Raw genomic sequence first — 22,615 nt, forward strand, 5'->3', positions numbered from 1 at the left:
TCATGTACAGGATTATGTTCAAGAATCACTAAATGCTATCTGTAATTCAAAGATGAATGAATCAATAGAAAAACAGAACTGAAAATCATTAGTACTTTAATGCAGAATGGAGAGAGAAACTAATAAATCATGCATTTCAAGCACTTGTTTTCCTTATGGCATGTTTAAAAATATAAAACATGCAATGAGGAGATGCAGCTCAATATGAATGAACAATACCAAAACTGCTCAGAACAAGCATTTAATTTTATATCATAGGTTTAAATGAAACACTTAAAAATACTACTCCATAATTTCTTCAAACAATCAGAGAATTCAGCCATGCCATGAAAAACTTTAATAACAATCTAGGGCATTATTTCCAAATAAATATTTGAAAAGTCATGGAGATGGGAGTGCAGTAGTTGAAAGGGAGGGTGCTAACTGCATGCATGATTGACTTCAAAGAGCTCAATATTATTACAGGGATCAATTTATACTTGAAAGGAAATGATACAATCATTTACTTTCTCAAGTATACTTAGCTGACTCATTCAAAATTATAGACACCTATACTCACAAATGACCAAAAAAGCAAGAAATCAGCTATTGAGCTTTGATTCTGTTGCATGGCTTATTGTCTGTGAAAGGAGATTTTTAATTATAATTAATGGGTAATTCCCTCTCTTCCAGAGTTTTAGCCATCACAAAATTAATCATTAGAACCATAAATTTTCTTCATGATGCTTAATTAATTATGCATACCCCATTTCTCTCAAGCATCTTTTTCTGAATCTTTGGTGGGAAATACAGTTAGGCACAGAGTTTCAAACATCTATTTGGTTACTGTTGTGATTAAGAATTTTCTTCTAGATTCACATGCAGAAGGGAATAAGGCTTGCCATATTAACACACTTTACTGCCAAGTAACATGATTTCACTGATGTGTAGAATTAAAAACAAAACTAAACAAAATAAAACCACTTCCTACTTCTCAGCACAAGAAAACTTTACACCTGATATTTTATTAATAAATTCCACTCAGAAGCATCAAGAAGTTGAAGAAAAACTATTTAGATACAGCAAATAGACAGCTATTTAATAAAACCTTTCAATTAAAAGTTGCTCCTCAAATCATAGGTCAAAGATCATTGATATGCTGTTACAGTCTAAAAGGGAAAAGTACAGCAATCTGCAATTATGATCACTGAAGCATTATTAAGCAGTGCTTATTAATAACTGGAATCACATTTTCTGTGATATTCCTTTTTTGTTGTTATTGTACAGATTTTTCTTACAGGTTAGTACATGGAAATTTGTGAAGGAATGGATAGGAGACATAAAAATCTATGGGAATGCATGCAACAAAAATATGCAGTATCACTTCATGTAAACTTCTGCTTTCTTCATGCAAAGATGCCTATAAAAACTGAGACAATAAATTTCCTATTAGCTGAATTTTACATTAACTCAGTCACAAAAACTGTCAAACCAATTCCATGATTTTACATGAGCAGGAGACTTGAAGTTGTTCAAAGATTTCCAGCATAAGTGTTCCATGGCCCAATCATGCTCATTACAGTGCCAACAATGGAATGATACAGGATTATTCCTTGCTTCGGTTTCTGGTTCTTTTGACGAGGGAGCAGAACAACCCGGTTTTGGGAGGAGGGCCCATCAGCATTGGGGCTTGGTTCTTGTGTATAATTTTTATCTAGGGAAAAAAAGAGAGAAAGAGGAGGGAGTAATCCCTGGGTACAATACGAATTTCTGAGAATCTCTGTTAAGGTTAATCACAGTGCCTATGTTACTGAAACAGCACAAGCGTAAAATGTAGTTTCAGAGTTTCTATTATTGAAAATATTTTTAAGGAAGATAAGGTATGCATTTAAACTATATACCAGTGCTCAGGGTGCTAACAAGAAACCAAACTTAATTGAAATTACATTTTTAAGTATCATACTACTTCTAACCTTGCTTGTATTAAACCCCCAAATTCCTCATTCATGCCACATGATTATCTAGTATAATTTATTGACCACTAGTTATGTATTATTTATTTAAGACAGGAAAGGATGCACCATTATAGTACTCAGAATCTCAATTATAGCCCCACATCAAGATGTACTTGCTACCAAGGCAAGCCTTATTTACCCTGTTAATCAGATTGTTTCTCTCTTTCAACACGAACTGCAAGCCTTAATTTCAAAACAATCATTAAGAATGAAAGTCAAAAGCTAACGTGCATAAAAGGTCAGAAATGATGAACTAGCTTTCTAATTTGTTAATTAATTGGTAATAGAATAGAATCAAATATTGAAAAGCCTGCTTAAAACATTCTGAGAGACTGTTCTAAAGCTCTTCTTTTTGATTTCTTTGAAATAAAACTACGAATCACCTTAAATGAGACAACCTTAAAGGAGATTATGTCTGTAATTTTCTCTAATTCAAGTCTAAATTAGAGAAGACATTTTATGAATATATGCTATGCTCAAAGCTAATTGAAAGCAATTATCAAAGTGGCATTTTGTCTGTGACTTTAAGATACATTGTAAGATAATAAATGATTCTCATTATGTAATAAAAAGGTCACATCATGCCTTTGGGCTAGTGACGCTAAGAGTTTTTCAAAAGCAATCTGAGACATTTTCTTTAGAGAACTGCGACTAATATAAGAACCATCGCTTATTAAATATCAGTTGTCACCTGCACAGCACTCGCATCAGAGATGAGTATTTCTTTCAAAAAGAAACACCACCTCATTACAAGCTGCAAAAATATATCTCTTAAAGTGCATAGCTGACATTTTCAAGTTAAAATGAATATCCTTCACTTGTCATTCACTAATAGCAATGAAACAAAAAAAAAAAAAAAGGGGGGGGATGTCACATGGACTGGATCATTAAAATTGACACTGAGGCTTTTGGGAAATAGAGAACTTTCTAGACAGTCTAGAAAGACAGAAGTATGTCAAAAATCAGGATAAATGAGCAACTTTATTTAACTCTGTTGGAATCAGGTTATTCTGGGAAGATTCAGTGTTCTTTGTACTGTAAAAATAAATTGCACCTGTAAAAGGCCACCAGGCTAAACCAGCCTCAAACTCTCTGGATATCTGATTTCATTTGATTTTACTTTTGTTATCTTATTAACTGAGGAATCAATAGCCAGATACCTAAGATGTCAGAATGCACCTATCTATGTAGACTGAAAAAGATCTCAGCCAGACTTTCTGTCCTAATAATTCACATTTAGATTACACTGTACCTCTTGCCATTGATTTCCATACTCCTCTAGAGTATCTAATATACCATCATTCATTCATTTCATAAAATGTATTGAGCTCCTACTATGTTTCAGACACTGTACCAGGAGCCTTTAACAAATAGACAAAGCACAATCTCTACCCCAATAAATTCTAGTCAAGTAAGAAACAGAAATTTAAGAAGTATGTTCAATAGTGTTATAGATGCTGAAGTATGAGGCTAAGCAGAAAGGTACTATTTTTTAATGCTGAATATAAAAATGAATCTTTTCATACAAAATGTCCTTTAAAAATGAGTATGTGAGGATGCAGTTAACACATGCTACTTATATAATGATCTTAGATTCAAACAGAATATAAGAAGCCATGGTAAGAAAGTGAAGATTTCTGATTCACGGTTATTGGACTAAATCCTTTAGAGGGTACACTACTATTAGAGTCTTTTGGAAAACAATGTCATTATTACCAAACCACTGTTGTTGCAGGAAAAGAAGTATATCATTCTAGTCACTTAAAAAAGATTAGCATCAATTTACGACAAAGTAGAACCAAAATATCACAACTTATTATGCATGAGATTTTGTTTACCTTCTGTATTAATATTTTTAGGTTATTTAGATTTTGTTTCATCATGGTTATCTTTCTATTAACAATCTCTTATAAGAAATCACATGTTACTATTCCTTTGAAAAACAGCACATTATCTCACTAAGTGCTCTTGACGCAGTAGGACCCTTAATCCATGCTACTGACTACTTTGAAGTTCTAGTTCTAGTTTCTAAGCTGGATAGTGGCCAGTCTCATTTATTTTATTTTTTTCATTTATTTTTATTAGTTGGAGGCTAATTACTTTACAATATTGTAGTGGTTTTTGTCATACATTGACATGAATCAGCCATGGATTAACACGTATTCCCCATCCCGATCCCCCCTCCCACCTCCCTCTCCACCCGATTCCTCTGGGTCTTCCCAGTGCACCAGGCCCGAGCACTTGTCTCATGCATCCAGCCTGGGCTTTTAAAATCATCTATCCTCTGTTCTCTTAGTTGTTTAAGCACTTCTGTGGTCACACACGACTCTTTCCCATTATTTCTGTAAAAACTGAAATCTATGTCTTTTTGTCCATTCTTTATAAAAATGAGAAACAATGGCTGTTTTCCTCCGGAGATACCATGGAAGAAAGTTGCACTCATGAGATGTCTATTATGTATCCAGGCTCTTTGCATACATTGCCTCATCAAATAATCATAGATCTTTGAACATCTGAGCAGAAGCAAACTCTACTCATTGAGGATGAGAATAATACCAGTCCAGTACCAGGGGAACTGCTGGTTTTGTAGTCACAGAAAGCCCAGGTGTAGGCTTTAGAAAGCTGTCGGGACTAAAGTGCTACTTATGTTCAGGTGGTTCGTGCTGGGGGACCCTGGTTAAGGGTGTCTCAACAGGCATGTAGTAAGGACTCAGATACCTGTTCCAACTCCACACCCTTATATTTTTATTACTATTTTTCAGAACCTGTTATCCATGAGGAAAACAATAGTGAGAAAGGAGGAACATATCCCTCAAAGACATTAGAATAGATTAAATCTCCACGGTCTGAAAACAAACCAAACGTTAGGATCTCTTTGAGTGCTTCCGTTGTTTTAAGAGTTGGGTAGTTACTTCTTAGTTGTTTCTGAATACATTAATATTTATTGAGCACCAACTATGGACAAGGGAAGTTTGCACCTTGACTGTTTTGTTTGGAGGGAATCTGAGCTTATAACTGAGAGAGAACTGTAGGCAATCCTAAGCAATGGTGATGGGGCTCCTAGGAGCTGGAACGGCTCTATAAAGGTAGGAGTGTGAAATGTTAGTCGCTCAGTCATGTCTATTTGTGACCCCATGGACTGTAGCCTACCAGGTGTTTCTGTCCATGGAGTTCTCTAGGCAAGAATACTAGAGTGGGTATCCATTTCCTTCTCTAGGTGAAGGCAGAAGAGAATTGCTAAGATAAGTATTGTCAGAATTAGAATGATGTTTTGTATAATTTCTTCATTTCTACTTAGCTATCCCTTTAGGAAGCAACAGCACGAAAATCTCATGACTCTTTCTACTTCCATCTTCCTATGTCAAATTAAGACTGAGCACCTCTAAAAATAGAAACATGAAAATAGCTGGTTTCAGTTTTATAAGTATTCAATATGAAATAAAAATGCACATATAGAAATCAGATGAAGGATTACAAGGCATGGTTTTCTTGTCTGTATAGAACTGTCAGGGTTATATAGGATGATAGGTGGCCCCACCTTATAACTGTAATATTAACAATAATAATGACAAGATTTGACTCTTAGTGTGTGCAAACTATTATGCTAAGTGCTTTACTCATGATATTCAGATGCTACCTGTCTCATCCTTCTCTTTGAGTTGCTCTTTACAAAAGTCTACTATCATAAAAGTATTATTATCAAAGTACATAGAATTGAAAACCTATGGTGCAGTGTCTAGTTCACTAGCTATTTGTGTTCTCTCCAAAGACATTGTTTTGTTGCTGTTCATTTGCTTAGTCATGTCTGACTCTTTGTGACCCCTTGGATTGTAGCACACATCCCTATAGTTCACTATCTTCCATGTCCATTGAGTCAGTGATGCCATCCAACCATCTCATCCTCTGTTGCCCCCTTCTCCTTTTGCCCTCAATCTTTCCCAGCATCAGGGTCTTTTCCAATGAGTTGGCTCTTCCCATCAGGTGACCAAAATACTGGAGCTTCAGCTTCCACATCTGTCTTTCCAATGAATATTCAGGGTTGATCTCCTTTAGGATTGACTGGTTTGATCTTTTTGCAGTCCAAGGGATTCTCAAGAGTCTTCTCCAACACCACAGTTCAAAAGCATCCATTTTTCAGTGCTCGGCTTCTTTTTGGTTCAACTCTCACATCCACACATGACCACTGGGAAAACCATAGCTTTGACTATACAGACCTTTGTCAGCAATGTGATGTCTAGACTTTTTAATACCCTGTCTAGGGTAGTCATAGAGTTTCTTCCAAGGAGCTAGTGTCTTTTAATTTCATGGTTGCAGTCACCATCTGCAGTGATGTTGGAGACCAAGAATATAAAGTCTGTCACTATTTCCATTGTTTCCCCATCTGTTTGCCATGATGTGATGGGACTGGATGCCATGATCTTCGTTTTTTTGAATGTTGAGTTTTAAGCCAGCATTTTCACTCTCCTCTTTCATCTTCATCAAGAGGCTCTTTAGTTCCTCTTCGCTTTATGCCGTTAGGCTGGTGTTATCTGCATATCTGAGGTTAGTGATATTTCTCCTGGCCACCCTGATACTAGCTTATGCTTCATACAGCCCAGCATTTCACACAGTTTCTGCATGGAAGTTAAATAAGCAGGGTGACAATATACAGCTTTCACTACTCCTTTCCCAATTTGGAACCAGTCCATTGTTCCATGTCTCCTTTTAATGGTTGCTTCTTGACCTGCATACAGATTTCTCAGGAGGCAGGTAAGGTAGTCTGGTATTCCCTTCCCTTCAAGAAATTACAACAGTTTGTTGTGGTCCACACAGTCAAAGGCTTTAGTGTATTCAATGAAGCAGAAGTAGATATGTTTCTGGAATTCCCTTGCTTTTTCCATGATTGAATGGATGTTGGCAATTCGATCTCTGGTTCCTTTGCCTTTTCTAAATCCAGCTTGTATATCTGGAATTTCTCAGTTCACATACTGCTGAAGTCTAGCTTGAAGGATTTTGAGCATTATCACGTGAAATGTGAAATTGAGCATGTGAAATGAGTGCCATTGTGTGGCAGTTTGAACATTCTTTGGCATTTCCCTTCTTTGGGATTGGAATGAAAACTGACCTCTTCCAGTCCTGTGGCCACTGCTGAGTTTCCCAAATTTAGCTGATGTTAGCTCAACTAAAACTGAGAAAGAGAGGAAAGTCTTCCTGGATTCATCCTCCAGGCATTATTTGGCCCAGCTTATTGGTATTTTCTTTCCTAGCTCCTTGTTTTTCAGCTTTGAATATTCCTACCCACTCTTTGTTGTGAAGAGTATTATTTTTCTTTCTCAGGTTACAGGAACACCATGCTTAACACCCAGTCTCTGTATGCCCCATCCACCACACCAAGTGCTTATCAAAGCATCCTAATAAGAGTAGAATGAGGAGGGATCTATTCTATCTTCAAGGAATTCTCATGCCTAATACCAAAAGAATATTTTTTTCATAACTTTACTTATATATTATCTAAATATACCCTCCCAACAGCCCTAAGGAGGTAGGTGTCAACATCCTTGTTTTATATTACAGGACAAAAGCTTAGGTTCCATAACCTGAAATGCCCCACTCATGTCGGCCAATGCAAGGGCTGGGTTTGAAAGTGGATTCTCAAATCTTCCCAGCACTCCTTGTTGATCCTCACTTCTGTATCTCTGTGCCAAGCAGTGCTCTTGAGAATCTTCCAGCAAACTTTGATCCCTGTCTGGCCCAGCTCAAATCACACATTATTTTGAAATTTCACAGCACAATGACATAAAGAAGATTCTAAATGCCCTCTGAAGCTGAAGCTCCAATACTGTGGCCACTTGATGTGAAGGGCTGATTCACTGGAAAAGACTCTGATGCTAGGAACGATTGAAGGCAGAAGGAGAAGAGGGTGATAGAGGATGAGATGGTTGGATAGCATCACCAACTCAATGGACATGAGTCTGAGCAAACTCTGGGAGATAGTGAAGGAGAGGGAAGCCTGACATGCTGCAGTCCATGGGGTCGCAAAGAGTCCAACACGACTTAGTGACCGAACAACAACAAATGCCCTCTGAGAGGAAAAACGGGTCACTTACAGAAACATGAAAATCAGCATGGCATCAGGCTTCTCAAAAACATTAATGGTAGAAGAAAACAGAGAAACACCTTCAAACCTCAGAGGAAAAGTTAATTCTATCTTAGATTGTGGTTGATGTATCGATTAAATTATCGATAAATGTATCGATAAATTAAAGTACAATGAATGTACTTTCAATCATAGAAAGATCTAGAGAGCTTGCCTTTTATATGCCTTTTAAAACATATTTGAGGGTGTTCTCCAGTGAAACAGATGTATGAGCTAAGAAAGAGATTAAAAAAACGGAGGCTCAAATGGACAACACCAAGCATTGGTGAGGGTGTGGAGCAACAAGAACTCCCATACATAGGTGCTGGGAGGGCAAAATGGTACTTTGGAAGATAGTTAGGAGGTTTCCTATAAAACTAAATATACTCATCATATGATCCAGTGTTTGCACTCATGGAATTTATACAAAAAAGTTGGAAACTTACATCTACATAAAAACCTGTACACAAATGTTTACAACAGCTTTTTTTTATAATTGCCAAAACTTGGAAACAACCAAGAGTTCCTGCAGTAGGTGAATGGATAAATAAATTGTGGTACATCAATCAAGACAAAGGAACACTGTGTGTGTGCGTGCTAAGCTGCTTCAGTTGTGTTCGACTTTGTGCGACCCTATGAACTGTAGCCCACCAGGGTCCTCTGTCCATGGGATTCTCCAGGCAAGAATACTGGAGTGGGTTGTCATGCCCTCCTCCAGCGGATTTTCATGACCCAGGGATCGAATCCATGTCTCTTACGACTCCTGCACTGGCAGGCAGGTTCTTTATCACTAGCACCACCTGGGAAGCCCAAAGGAATATTATTCAGTCCTAAAAAGCAATGAGCTATCTAGCCATGAATGCACATGGAGGAAACTTAAATGCACATTATTAAGTGGATGAAATCAATCTGAGAAGGCTATATCCAGTAAAATTATATGACACTATGGAGAAGGCAAAACTATGGAGACAGTGAAAAGATCAGTGGGCCAGGGGTTATGGGAGAGAGGGATGAATAAATGAAGCACAGAGAATTTTCATGACAGTGACATTCCTTATGATGTTATAATAATAGGTATATTATTATTATAAAGACCTTATACACTTGCCCAAGCCCATGGAGTGAACAGCATCGAGTGGACTCAGCGCAAACTACGGACTCGGAGTGAACACAACGTGTCTATGGAGGTTTACCGACTCTATCAAAAGCACCATTTGTGGGGCTAATTCTGTCGGTGGAGGCCATGCGTGTGTGTGGGGTGAGAGCTATATAGGAAATCTAGGTACCTTCCCCTTAGTTTTACTGTGAACCTCAAAGTGCTCTAAAATACAAGTTTATTAAAAACAACAATGGCAACAAAAAGAGGATCCAACTGAGACCCTGATCTGCAAGAAACCCAGGAAGAAACCTGCAGGGAAGGGCTTCTGCCATATAAGGAAGGGAGTGGGGATAATCGATTAATTGATATGGCACAGTGTTTAAGAAACGAAAATTATTATAGTGATGGCTTTACAAAGAAAGGAACAGAGATGATAGAAGCTCTGTAGGAAAGAAAATGCAATTGTGCGTCAGTGCTTGGTTCTATAGTTGATGACATTTTCATAATCTCAATCATTCTACGTTTTATATGGATTTAAATATTCTTTTTTCAGGAGCAGAATAGAATACTGGTTAAAAAATCAGACTGACAGGATCCCCACTTCCTATCTGGAGACTCTGGGCAAATGACTAATTTGTTTTCCTTATCTATACCATAGAGACTTTAAGATAGTGCCTATTTCATTGGTTGCTTGTAAGGACTAAATGAATCAATGCATGCAAAATGCTTAGAGTGTTACCTGGCACATAAAAATCACCCAGCAGATATTAACTATTAGTAAGATTTAAATGGAGTAATGTTACAAAGCACTTTTGTAAAGCATAAAATAAGTAGACTATACCTAAAACTATTAAGTAAACAAACAACCCCCCCCCGCCCCAGTCGCAAAACTATAGCAAAGCAGATTGTTTGAGTGAAAAAAGTGTTAATCACTCAGTCGTGTCTAACTCTTTGTTACCCCAGCCTGCCAGGCTCCTCTGTTCATTTAATTTTCCAGGCAAGAATCCTGGAGTGGGTTGCCATGCCCTTCTCTAGGGCATCTTCCCGACACAGGGATCGAACCCTGGTCTCCTGCACTGTAGGCAGATTTACTGTCAGAGCCACTGGGGAAGCCTCAGATTGTTTACTGACATTCAATAAAAATCGGAAGACAGTCAAAGAATCAAAGAATGGATTTGGTGACCCAAATGATGGGACAGAAGCTAGTAATTTTTCTTGAAATTCCATACATTTTGTTCTTTTCAATGCATACATATAATTTTGGTACATGTGTTTAACAATAAAAATCCTTCGGCAAGAAACTGTTTTCTCTCTAGTGTTTTGGTTCTCCAAATGTGGTCCACAAACCAGGAATACTGACAGCATCGTGAGAAATGCAGTCCTTAGAAAGAATCACTATGAACAAAGCTAGTAGAGGTAATGGAATTCTAGTTGAGCTATTTCAAATCCTGAAAGATGATGCTGTGAAAGTGCTGCACTCCATATGTCAGCAAATTTGGAAAACTCAGCAGTGTCCACAGGACTGGAAAAGGTCAGTTTTCATTCCAATCCCAAAGAAAGGCAATCCCAAATAATGCTCAAACTACCGCACAATTGCACTCATCTCACACGCTAGTAAAGTAATGCTCAAAATTCTTGAAGCCAGGCTTCAGCAATACATGAACCGTGAGCTTCCAGATGTTCAAGCTGGTTTGAGAAAAGGCAGAGGAACCAGAGATCAAATTGCCAACATCGCTGGATCATCGAAAAAGCAAGAAAGTTCCAGAAAAACATCTATTTCTGCTTTATTGACTACGCCAAAGCCTTCGACTGTGTGGATCACAATTAACTGTGGAAAATTCTGAAAGAGATGGAAATATCAGACCACCTGACCTGCTTCTTGAGAAACCTGTATGCAGGTCAGGAAGCAACAGTTAGAACTGGACATGGAACAACAGACTGGTTCCAAATGGGAAAAGGAGTACGTGAAGGCTGTATATTGTCATCCTGCTTATTTAACTTATATGCAGAGTACATCATGAGAAACGCTGGGCTGGAAGAAGCACAAGCTGAATCAAGATTGCCAGGAGAAATATCAATAACCTTAGATATGCAGATGACACCACCCTTATGGCAGAGAGTGAAGAGGAATTAAAAAGCCTCTTGATGAAAGTGAAAGAGGAGAGTAAAAAAGTTGGCTTGAAGCTCAACATTCAGAAAACTAAGATCACGGCATCTAGTCCCATCACTTCATGGCAAATAGATGGGGAGACAGTGGAAACAGTGTCAGACTTTATTTTTGGGGGCTCCAAAATCACTGCGGATGGTGACTGCAGCCATGAAATTAAAAGACGCTTACTCCTTGGAAGGAAAGTTATGACCAACCTAGACAGCATATTAAAAAGCAGAGACATTACTTTGCCAACAGAGGTCCGTCTGGTCAAGGCTATGGTCTTTCCAGTGGTCATGTATGGATGTGAGAGTTGGACTGTGAAGAAAGCTGAGTGCTTTTGAACTGTGGTGTTGGAGAAGACTCTTGAGAGTCCCTTGGACTGCAAGGAGATCCAACCAGTCCATCCTAAAGGAGATCAGTCCTGGGTGTTCACTGGACAGACTGATGCTGAAGCTGAAACTCCAATACTTCGGCCACCTCATGCGAAGAGTTGACTTGTTAGAAAAGACCCTGATGCTGGGAGGGATTGGGGGCAGGAGGAGAAGGGGACGACAGAGGATGGGATGGCTGGATGGCATCACCGACTCGATGGGCATGAGTCTGAGTAAACTCCGGGAGTTGGTGATGGACAGGTAGGACTGGCGTGCTGCGATTCATCGGGTCGCAAAGAGTGAGACACGACTGAGCGACTGAACTGAACTGAACTGAGTCCCACCCCAAGCCTGAATCAGATTCCACTTTATAGTAAGATTCCCATGTAATTCGCACATACATTCACCTTTGAGAAGCCTTGGTCTGTCTGTCACTTGCTTCTGTTTCTAAGGGGGTAAGACCAATAGGAATCTGTTGACTGACTGAATAAATGAATGACCAGCACCTTCTTACACTCATCCCCCAAACATGTTGCTGAAAGCTAATATCACAGCGTCAACATTGGAAACATAAGTAGCAGTAGGATGTGCACACAGTGGGCTAGGGAGATATCCTCAGGGTGCAATGGAAGCACGAAATAATGTCCTTCAGGTCACGGGTGAAGGACAGGACATAATTAAACTGAGTCTGAGCAGTGACACTCTGAAGCATAGCTTAGGGGCTGCATGTCATAGCAGAAACAGGAAGATCAGATGGGAGGTGAATAAAATAATCTAGAAAAGGAGTAAAATGGATTTTAGTTGCAGCATTGGCAATGGGAACAGAACAAAGGGCAGATCTGAGAGATACCAAGGAAGCACGTTGCAGGGTATGATGGATGCAGGGAGTAATCAAAGAGAGAAAGATTCTAGTATGACTTTCATGCTTTTAGCTTTGCTTGTTATGTGTCTGGTGATGCTTCTTTATAGGAAGAGATGTATTTTTTGGCATGAGTGAGAGCCAGTAAGTTGGTGAACTCCTATAGAGTGTGATATTCTGGAGGAGATGCTCAGGGTTTGGGATATGTAGGCCTGGTGTTCAGAAGGGAGAATGGTTCTCGAGACAGATTTGGTTGAAATGATGCTGTAAATAACATTATCCATTGGAAAGAGATGACTAAAGGACAGATGTGTGTATCAAATGTGAATATCAGACATTATATTGCATAATGGGGGAAATGGACATATAACAGTGAAGCAGGAAATGATATACTATGAAAGAACATGAGGACAAGTAACCAGGGAGTTAGGAGAAAAAACTAGAAAGACGTATGATCATGCAAACATTTAAAATCTGTCTTCAATGTGGCCTACTCGTTTTCTATTAATGAAGGTGAGACATTCAAATTACATGTATCTAGGCTAGGCATGCCTCCATTTTCACAATGATTTGCATGTAAGTTATGTAAACTATTAAATTGTTAATACTAATTCTAAATCTAGAAATCATATTTGAGAGTTATATAACTGTAGGATGCTTATGCAATTTAGGGGTTGGCAAATATTTTCTGTAAAAGGCTAGATGGTAAACACTTTAGGCTTTGTGGTCTATGAAGTCTCTGTAACAACTCAACTCTGCTACTGTGCACAAAAGTAGCCACAGACTAAATGTAAACAAATGGATGTGACTATGTTCTAGTCAAACTTTATGTATGAAAAATAAAATCTGCATTTCATATACTTTTAACATTATGAACTATTATTATTCTTTTGGATTTTTCAACCATTTAAAAATATAAAAAAATATTCTTAACCCTCTGACTATGCAAAAACAGGTGACTGTGTAGATCTTGCCCAAAGATTAAACTTGCTGACCCTTGATGCAATTACAATCAAATGATGGACATTAATTTACAATTATGACTTAATGGGTCAATATCTAAAAGACTGCTTGACAGGTGGCTCAAAGAATCCAGCTGCCAATGCAAGAGACACAGGCTCAATCCCTGGGTCAGGAAGATCCCCTGGAGAAAGAAATTGTAACTCACTCCAGTATTCTTACCTGGGAAACTTTATGGACAGAGAAACCTGGCGGGCTATAGTCCATGGGGTCACAGTCAGACACCACTTAGCGACTAAAGAACAACAAGCTAAAAGATGAATAAAAGTGGAAATAGTCTCATATAGCATCTCTTTGCTATACTGAGTGCCACCATTCAGAATTTATTCTGTGAAAATTCTGAATTAGAATGTATACTAGCTTTCCCAATTTTAGTAACAGATCAACTGATCAAATTTGGCTTCAATGTTTAATCTCTTTATTGCTTTGCACCAGGGTGGGCTTAATAATATTGTGCTTCTTAGAAAGTATCTTAGAAGGTAGGATTTTCCTTTTTAAATATTCCCCCTGCATTTAGCCAAAATTTTCTTTTCCTGAGTCATCTCTTTAAGAATTTATTATCACTGGATTTATTCAGCTACCTTAAAAATGAAAGGGGTTTTCAGAGCAAAATAAATGCCATAAAATATCTGCACAGAGAGCTTAATTTAGCAATTATCTGGAACATTAAAAGTTACCTAGCTTGATTCTGGAATAAGAGTGTCTCTTTCCAATAATGGAAACCATTTTGAATTCATGCGTGTAGCTGAGCCATATGACAGTGGGAATAAAGAGCATGCTAAATTTTTCAGGTCCATAACTGCCAAAAAGCAAAGCAATGAAACATAACAATTTTCTAAAATCCCCGTGCCAGCTTCTTTATGATTCCAGCCATTATTTTCTGGAATGATAGTAATTTCCAAGTTTAATGTCAAAGTCTTTGATCTAACATCAAGCTCAAAGAAATCACTGTGGAGATTTACAATAAAATCTCTGAAAAAATGGGTTTGAGAAGTTTACTTCCTGATTAAATTCACAGGAATTTTAAATAGGTATGGCAATAAGAAAAGAGAAACTTTCTCCTGAAAGTGATGGGCTATTTGTCCACATAGCAGAGGAAATATTCATACCTGGGTTTGAAATCTCTTTTAAGGTATAAATTTGGTTTTCATTTTATTTCATCATTATAAGCTGGTAGCCAGGAAGGTCAATGACATTTTTAAAAAATGTTTTTATAATTTTCATGTCTTTGCAGAAAAATGATATCACAACTTAACCTAGAAACTATTTTTCTTTTTCAAGGGTCTCTCCAAATATTTGATCATGTGGGAAAAAAGCAAAAATTTTTAAAAAATAACAAAACAATAAAAATTTTCTCCTTGACTGCAACTGGAGAATATTAACAATATTCACAATTTGTGATTCTACTTTTCACAAATAATACTTTATATATCCTCTTTTATGTGGTCTTTTCACACAGCAAATTGTCACATGGATAAAGCAATGTACAGGCATACCTCCTTTCACTGCACTTCATTTCATTGTGCTTTGCAGATATTAGGCATTTTTTTTATACAAACTGAAAACTTGTGACAACCCCACATCAAGCAAGTCTATGCACACAATTCACATAATCTTCCCAACAGTCTTCATTCATTTCATGCACCTGTGTCACATTTTGGCAACTATCACAATGTTTCCAACTTTCTCATTATTATTCTCTTTGTTGTGATGATCTGTGCTAGGTAATCTTTGATGTTATTCTTATTATTGTAGGGCACCATGAACTGTACCCATGTAAGATGGCAAACTTAATAGATAAATTTTGTGTGTTTTAACTGCTCCAGTGACTGGCCATTCCCCCATCTCTCTCCCACTTTTCAGGCTTCCCTATTCCCTGAGCACTACAATACTGAAATTTGGCCAAATAATGGCCTCAAAATGCTCAAATGAAAGGAAGAGTCAGCTTGATAGGGATTGCATTGAATCTATAGACTGCTTTGGGTAGAATAGCCATTTTGACAATATTAATTCTTCCAATCCATGAACACGGTATGTTTCTCCATCTGTTTGTGTCCTCTTTGATTTCTTTCATCAGTGTTTTATAGTTTTCTATGTATAGGTCCTTTGTTTCTTTAGGTAGATATACTCCTAAGTATTTTATTCTTTTTGTTGCAATGGTGAATGGTATTGTTTCCTTAATTTCTCTGTCTGTTTTTTCATTGTTAGTATATAGGAATGCAAGGGATTTTTGTGTGTTAATTTTATATCCTGCAACTTTACTATATTCATTGATTAGCTCTAGTAATTTTCTGGTAGAGTCTTTAGGGTTTTCTATATAGAGGATCATGTCATCTGCAAACAGTGAGAGTTTTACTTCTTCTTTTCCTATCTGGATTCCTTTTACTTCTTTTTCTGCTCTGATTGCTGTGGCCAGAACTTCCAACACTATGTTGAATAGTAGTGGTGAGAGTGGGCACCCTTGTCTTGTTCCTGATTTCAGGGGAAATGCCTTCAATTTTTCACCATTGAGGGTGATGCTTGCTGTGGGTTTGTCATATATAGCTTTTATTATGTTGAGGTATGTTCCTTCTATTCCTGCTTTTTGGAGAGTTTTAATCATAAATGAGTGTTGAATTTTGTCAAAGGCTTTCTCTGCATCTATTGAGATAATCATATGGTTTTTATCTTTCAATTTGTTAATGTGGTGTATTACATTGATTGATTTGCGGATATTAAAGAATCCTTGCATTCCTGGGATAAAGCCCACTTGGTCATGGTGTATGATTTTTTTAATATGTTGTTGGATTCTGTTTGCTAGAATTTTGTTAAGGATTTTTGCATCTATGTCCATCAGTGATATTGGCCTGTAGTTTTCTTTTTTTGTGGCATCTTTGTCTGGTTTTGGAATTAGGGTGATGGTGGCCTCATAGAATGAGTTTGGAAGCTTACCTTCTTCTGCAATTTTCTGGAAGAGTTTGAGTAAGATAGGTGTTAGCTCTTCTCTAAATTTTTGGTAGAATTCAGCTGTGAAGCCATCTGGTCCTGGGCTTTTGTTTGCTGGAAGATTTTTGATGACAGTTTCGATTTCCTTGCTTGTGATGGGTCTGTTAAGATCTTCTATTTCTTCCTGGTTCAGTTTTGGAAAGTTATACTTTTCTAAGAATTTGTCCATTTCATCCAAGTTGTCCATTTTATTGGCATAGAGCTGCTGGTAGTAGTCTCTTATGATCCTTTGTATTTCAGAGTTGTCTGTTGTGATCTCTCCATTTTCATTTCTAATTTTGTTAATTTGGTTTTTCTCTCTTTGTTTCTTAAAGAGTCTTGCTAATGGTTTGTCAATTTTGTTTATTCTATCAAGCTACCAATGGTATTTTTCACAGAACTAGACCAAAGAATTTCACAATTTGTATGGAAATACAAAAAACCTCGAATAGCCAAAGTAATCTTGAGAAAGAAGAATGGAACTGGAGGAATCAACCTGCCTGACTTCAGACTCTACTACAAAGCCACAGTCATCAAGACAGTATGGTACTGGCACAAAGACAGAAATATAGATCAATGGAACAGAATAGAAAGCCCAGAGATAAATCCACGAACTTATGGACACCTTATCTTTAACAAAGGAGGCAAGGATATACAATGGAAAAAAGACAACCTCTTTAACAAGTGGTGCTGGGAAAGCTGGTCAACCACTTGTAAAAGAATGAAACTAGAACACTTTCTAACACCAGACACAAAAATAAACTCAAAATGGATTAAAGATCTAAATGTAAGACCAGAAACTATAAAACTCCTAGAGGAGAACATAGGCAAAACACTCTCCGACATAAATCAAAGCAAGATCCTCTATGACCCACCTCCCAGAATATTGGAAATAAAAGCAAAACTAAACAAATGGGACCTAATGAAACTTAAAAGCTTTTGCACTACAAAGGAAACTATAAGTAAGGTGAAAAGACAGCCCTCAGATTGGGAGAAAATAATAGCAAATGAAGAAACAGACAAAGGATTAATCTCAAAAATATACAAGCAACTCCTGAAGCTCAATTCCAGAAAAATAAAAGACCCAATCAAAAAATGGGCCAAAGAACTAAACAGACATTTCTCCAAAGAAGACATACAGATGGCTAACAAACACATGAAAAGGTGCTCAACATCACTCATTATTAGAGAAATGCAAATCAAAACCACAATGAGGTACCATTACACGCCAGTCAGGATGGCTGCTATCCAAAAGTCTACAAGCAATAAATGCTGGAGAGGGTGTGGAGAAAAGGGAACCCTCTTACACTGTTGGTGGGAATGCAAACTAGTACAGCCGCTATGGAAAACAGTGTGGAGATTTCTTAAAAAACTGGAAATAGAACTGCCATATGACCCAGCAATCCCACTTCTGGGCATACACACTGAGGAAACCAGATCTGAAAGAGACACGTGCACCCCAATGTTCATTGCAGCACTGTTTATAATAGCCAGGACATGGAAGCAACCTAGATGCCCATCAGCAGATGAATGGATAAGGAAGCTGTGGCACATATACACCATGGAATATTACTCAGCCATTAAAAAGAATTCATTTGAACCAGTCCTAATGAGATGGATGAAGCTGGAGCCCATTATACAGAGTGAAGTAAGCCAGAAAGATAAAGAACATTACAGCATACTGACACATATATATGGAATTTAGAAAGGTGATAACGATAACCCTATATGCAAAACAGAAAAAGAGATACAGAAATACAGAACAGACTTTTGAACTTTGTGGGAGAATGTGAGGGTGGGATATTTCAAAAGAACAGCATGTATACTATCTATGGTGAAACAGATCACCAGCCCAGGTGGGATGCATGAGAGAAGTGCTCCGGCCTGGTACACTGGGAGGACCCAGAGGAATCGGGTGGAGAGGGAGGTGGGAGGGGGGATCGGGATTGGGAATACATGTGAATCCATGGCTGATTCATATCAATGTATGACAAAACCCACTGGAAAAAAAATAATAATAATAATAAAAAAAAAAAAAAAGGAAAAAAAAAATAAAAAAAAAAAAAAGAAAGGAAGAGTCATATATCTCTCACTTTAAATCAAAAGCTAGAGATGATTAAGGTGAGAGACGAAGGCATGTGAAAAGCTGAGACAAGCCAAAAGCTAGGCCTCTTGTGTCAAACAGCTAAGTTGTGATTGCAAAGAAAAAGTTCTTGAAGGAAACCAAAAGTGCTACTTCAGTCAACACAAGAATGATAAGAATGCAAAACAGCCTTATTATTGAGATGGATAAAGTTTCAGTGGCTTAATAGAAGCCTGAATCAGCCACGACATCCCCTTACGCTGAAGTCTGATAAAGAGCAAGGCCCTAACTCTCCTCAGTTCTATGGAGCCTGAGGGAGATGAGGAAGCTTTATGAGAAAAGTTTGAAGCTAACAGAGCTTAGTTCAGGGGGTTTAATGAAAGAAGTCATCTCCATTACGAAAGAGTATGAGGTGAAGCAGCAAGTGCAGATGTAGAAGCTACAGCAAACTATCCAGAAGATCTAGCTAAGACAATTAATTATGTGGCAATACCAAACAATAGATTTTCAATGTAGACAAAACAGCCTTCTATGGGAAGAAGATGTCAGCTAGAGAAAGTGAAAATGTTAGTAGCTCAGCTGTGTCCAACTCTTTGCAACCCCACGGACTGTAGTCCACCAAGCTCCATGGAATTCTCCAAGCAAGAATACTGGAGTGGGTTGCCATTCCCTTCTCCAGGGGGTCTTCCCAACCCAGGGATTGGGTTGCATTACGAGCAGATTAGCACCGAGCCACCCGGGGTCAGTACTCATAGCTAGAGAGGAGAAGTCAATGCTGGGCTTCAGGACTTTAAAGGACAGGCTGACTCTCTTGTTAGGGGCTAACTCACGTGGTGTTTTTTTTTTTTTTTTTTGTGTGTGTTTTTAAGTTGAAGCCAGTGCTCATTTACCATTCTGAAAATCCTAGGATGCTTAAGAATTATGCTAAATCTACTCCACCTGTGCTCTATAAATGAAGGAGCAAAGTCTGAATGATAGTACGTCTGTTTATAACATGGTTTATGAATATTTTAAGCCCAATGTTGAGATGGACTGCTCAGAAAAAAAGATTCCTTTCAAAATATCACTGCCAATGCACCTGGTCATTGAAGAACTCTGATGGAGATATACAATGAGATTAATGTTGTTTTCATGCCTGCCAATACAATATCCACTCTACAGTCCATGGATCAAGAATTAATTTTGACTTTCAAGTCTTATTATTTAAGAAACACATTTTGTTAGGTTATAGCTGCCACACATAGTGATTTCTCTGATGGATCTAGGTGAAGTAAACAGAAAACCTTCTGGGAAGGATTTACCATTCTAGACATCATTAAGAACATTCTTGATTCATGGGAAGAGGTCAAAATATCAACAATGCAGGAGTCTGAAAGAAGTTGATCCAACCCTCATATATTACTTTAAGGGGTTCAAGACATTAGCGGAGGAAGTAACTGTAGATGTGGTGAAAATAACAAGAGAACAAGAATTAGAAGTGGAACCTGAAGATATGACTGAATTGCTGTAATCTCATGATAAAAATTCCACACATGAGGAGGTGCTTTTCGTGGATGGGCAAAAAAAGTAGTTTCTTGAGATGGAATCTGCTCCTGGTGGATATTGTGTAAAGAGTGTTGAAATGACAACAAAGAGCGCAGATGATCACATAAATTCAGTTGATAAAGCAGTGGCAGGGTTTGAGAGGAATGACCCCAGTTTTGAAACAAGTTATCTTGTAGGTAAAATGCTGTCAAATAGCACTGATGTTACAGAGGAATTGACTGGGGAAAGGAAGAATCAATGCAGCAAACTTCATTGTTGTCTTATTTTAAGAAACTGCTACAATCACTCAATCTTCAGCAACCACTACCCTGGATCAGTTAGCAGATGTCAACACCCAGGTAAGACCCTCCTCTAGCAAAAAGATTATGACTCACTGAAGGATCAAATATAAGTTATGTTCTTTTTTTTAAATTTAGGTTTACACTTTCTATTTTAGAAAAGTGCTATCATACACTTAATAGACTACAGGACATGGTAAACATAACATACAAGACCTAGGAAACCAAAAAAAAAAAAAAAATTCATGTGACTTATTGTATTATTTGCTTTATTGTAGTATGGAACTAAACCTGCAATATCTCCTAGGTATGTCTGTAATATGTTAAAATCCTCTCTTTTTTAAAAGTCTCCTCAAATAAGACATGTGCACCTGTGTTCTAACTATTCATGGAAATAAAGACAATAAATGATTAAATTTTATTCAGTGTAATTTATTGTTTTTAGTTAAAATTTTTATTTCAAATTGTTAACCCATCTTGGGAATATTTCTATGAAATGTTCGTGAATAAGAAGGTTTACTCTTGAAAACTTTTAGCAATACTTTATGTTACATTTTGAAGAAAAGTTTAGAATATGCTAGCCGTATTTTCTAATTTTTAATGCACAAAATCAGAAGAAATGAAGAACTACATAAAGTCTTTCACAAGGGAGGAAGATCAGGTTCAGGCCTAATGAATCTATAGTTTGTATCCAAAAAAGAGACCCCTGACTGCTCTGGAAAGAAAAAAATCAAACTTATCTATTGGTACAACAATTCCCATCAATTAAGAGACTTACTAACTTTACCCATTCTAGAGAAATATATTTAATTTTGAACCAGATTTAAATGTAAATATCTACTGGTCCTTTAGAAAACTAATGACAAAATTCTGTTAAGTGCATATAATTCCATCACTTTCAGCATGAACAGTCCCAGATCACATCAATAAAAATGCATAAGGTATTATATTAATATATATTTCTTATTTCAATTTTTGTCCTTTCATGTCTTTGGACATTGTGTCCACTTTGGGTTTGGAGTTCCTATCCAAGAACATATCTATAAAAGACACTATTATCTTCGAGCTAAGTGGAAATGAACTTTTCTAAATTGAAACAGTGTAGATTAATTCAGGTTTCAAAATGAAAAATAAAAGAACAATGTAGGTTTATTTCACAACATTTAAAAAGAATGTATTAAAGAGCTATAAAAAGGTGTAAGTCTAATTGTAAACATAACTCATTTGGGATAATTTTAAAAATACAATGCAGTAAGAAAATCTTTAAAATATTTTTAATGTTTAAAATATTTAAACAGGTTTAAATATGTTTAAAATATTTTTGTGCAAAATGTAAGCAAATCTAATCAGTTTGGCATCAATTAAGCTCTAACAATGGACATCAGTATCTCTCCTAAGTAGAGCGATCTGTTTTCCCTTCACCCAGGTCGATTTGTGCACATTATGGTGTCATCATAATTTTAAAACATACTGAGAAAATGACAGAGCTGCAAAATTAAAATAAATGATTAATGGTAGTTTTTTCATGTTTTGTACTAATAGGTATTACTGAGACTTTAAATTAATAGAGCTGTCAGGCTCACGGATGTTACAGATCCAGCAATGAACCAAAATGGAAATTATATATTCCACAGACACCTAAAGATGACACTTTGGAATATTTTAAATTTTAATTAGTAGGTGCAATTGTTTTGTTCCCTGTAACCACTGCAAATTAATTAGAAATTAGTCACAACCAATTCTTTTTTTATTTTTTTTAAACAATCTAAGATGAAGAGGTTGGTGCTCTACACCTTAACATCTTTGTTTGCAGGCCTGAAAGCATACATGCAGTAAATTGCATTGTCAATTACAAAAATAACAACTGTTGTGAAATTAGGAAAAAATTATGCACAGGTAAACAAAACTAATTAATGCATAAGTAACAGGGGAACACACAAAATAATGCCACTAAACACTAACATGCCAGTCTTTGCGGGGGGAAAGAGGCTTAGAAATGTAAATCTATGCAAGAGCATTTACCAATGAAGTCTTAGGTAAAAGGATGCTTTTAGTTTATGTTTTATTTAACTGCTTTTGGAGTCTTACTACCACTCATATCTTAAAAAGTATACCCACAAGAACAGCCATCTGAT

General features: G+C 37.1%; 1 protein-coding gene across 1 annotated transcript in view; it reads right to left on the reverse strand.

Annotated features, from left to right (window-relative positions):
- Positions 1-347: 347 nt before the first annotated feature.
- DGKB (diacylglycerol kinase beta) overlaps positions 348-22,615 on the reverse strand; it is an 820,417-nt gene continuing 798,149 nt past the window's right edge. Inside the window, exon 26 of the mRNA XM_061165003.1 lies at positions 348-1,693. Within this exon, the coding sequence (XP_061020986.1) occupies positions 1,586-1,693 (108 nt within the window). The 3' untranslated portion in view covers positions 348-1,585. The remainder of the gene's footprint in view (positions 1,694-22,615) is intronic.

The sequence above is a fragment of the Dama dama genome, chromosome 18, assembly GCF_033118175.1.
Source record: "Dama dama isolate Ldn47 chromosome 18, ASM3311817v1, whole genome shotgun sequence".
NCBI lineage: Eukaryota > Metazoa > Chordata > Mammalia > Artiodactyla > Cervidae > Dama > Dama dama.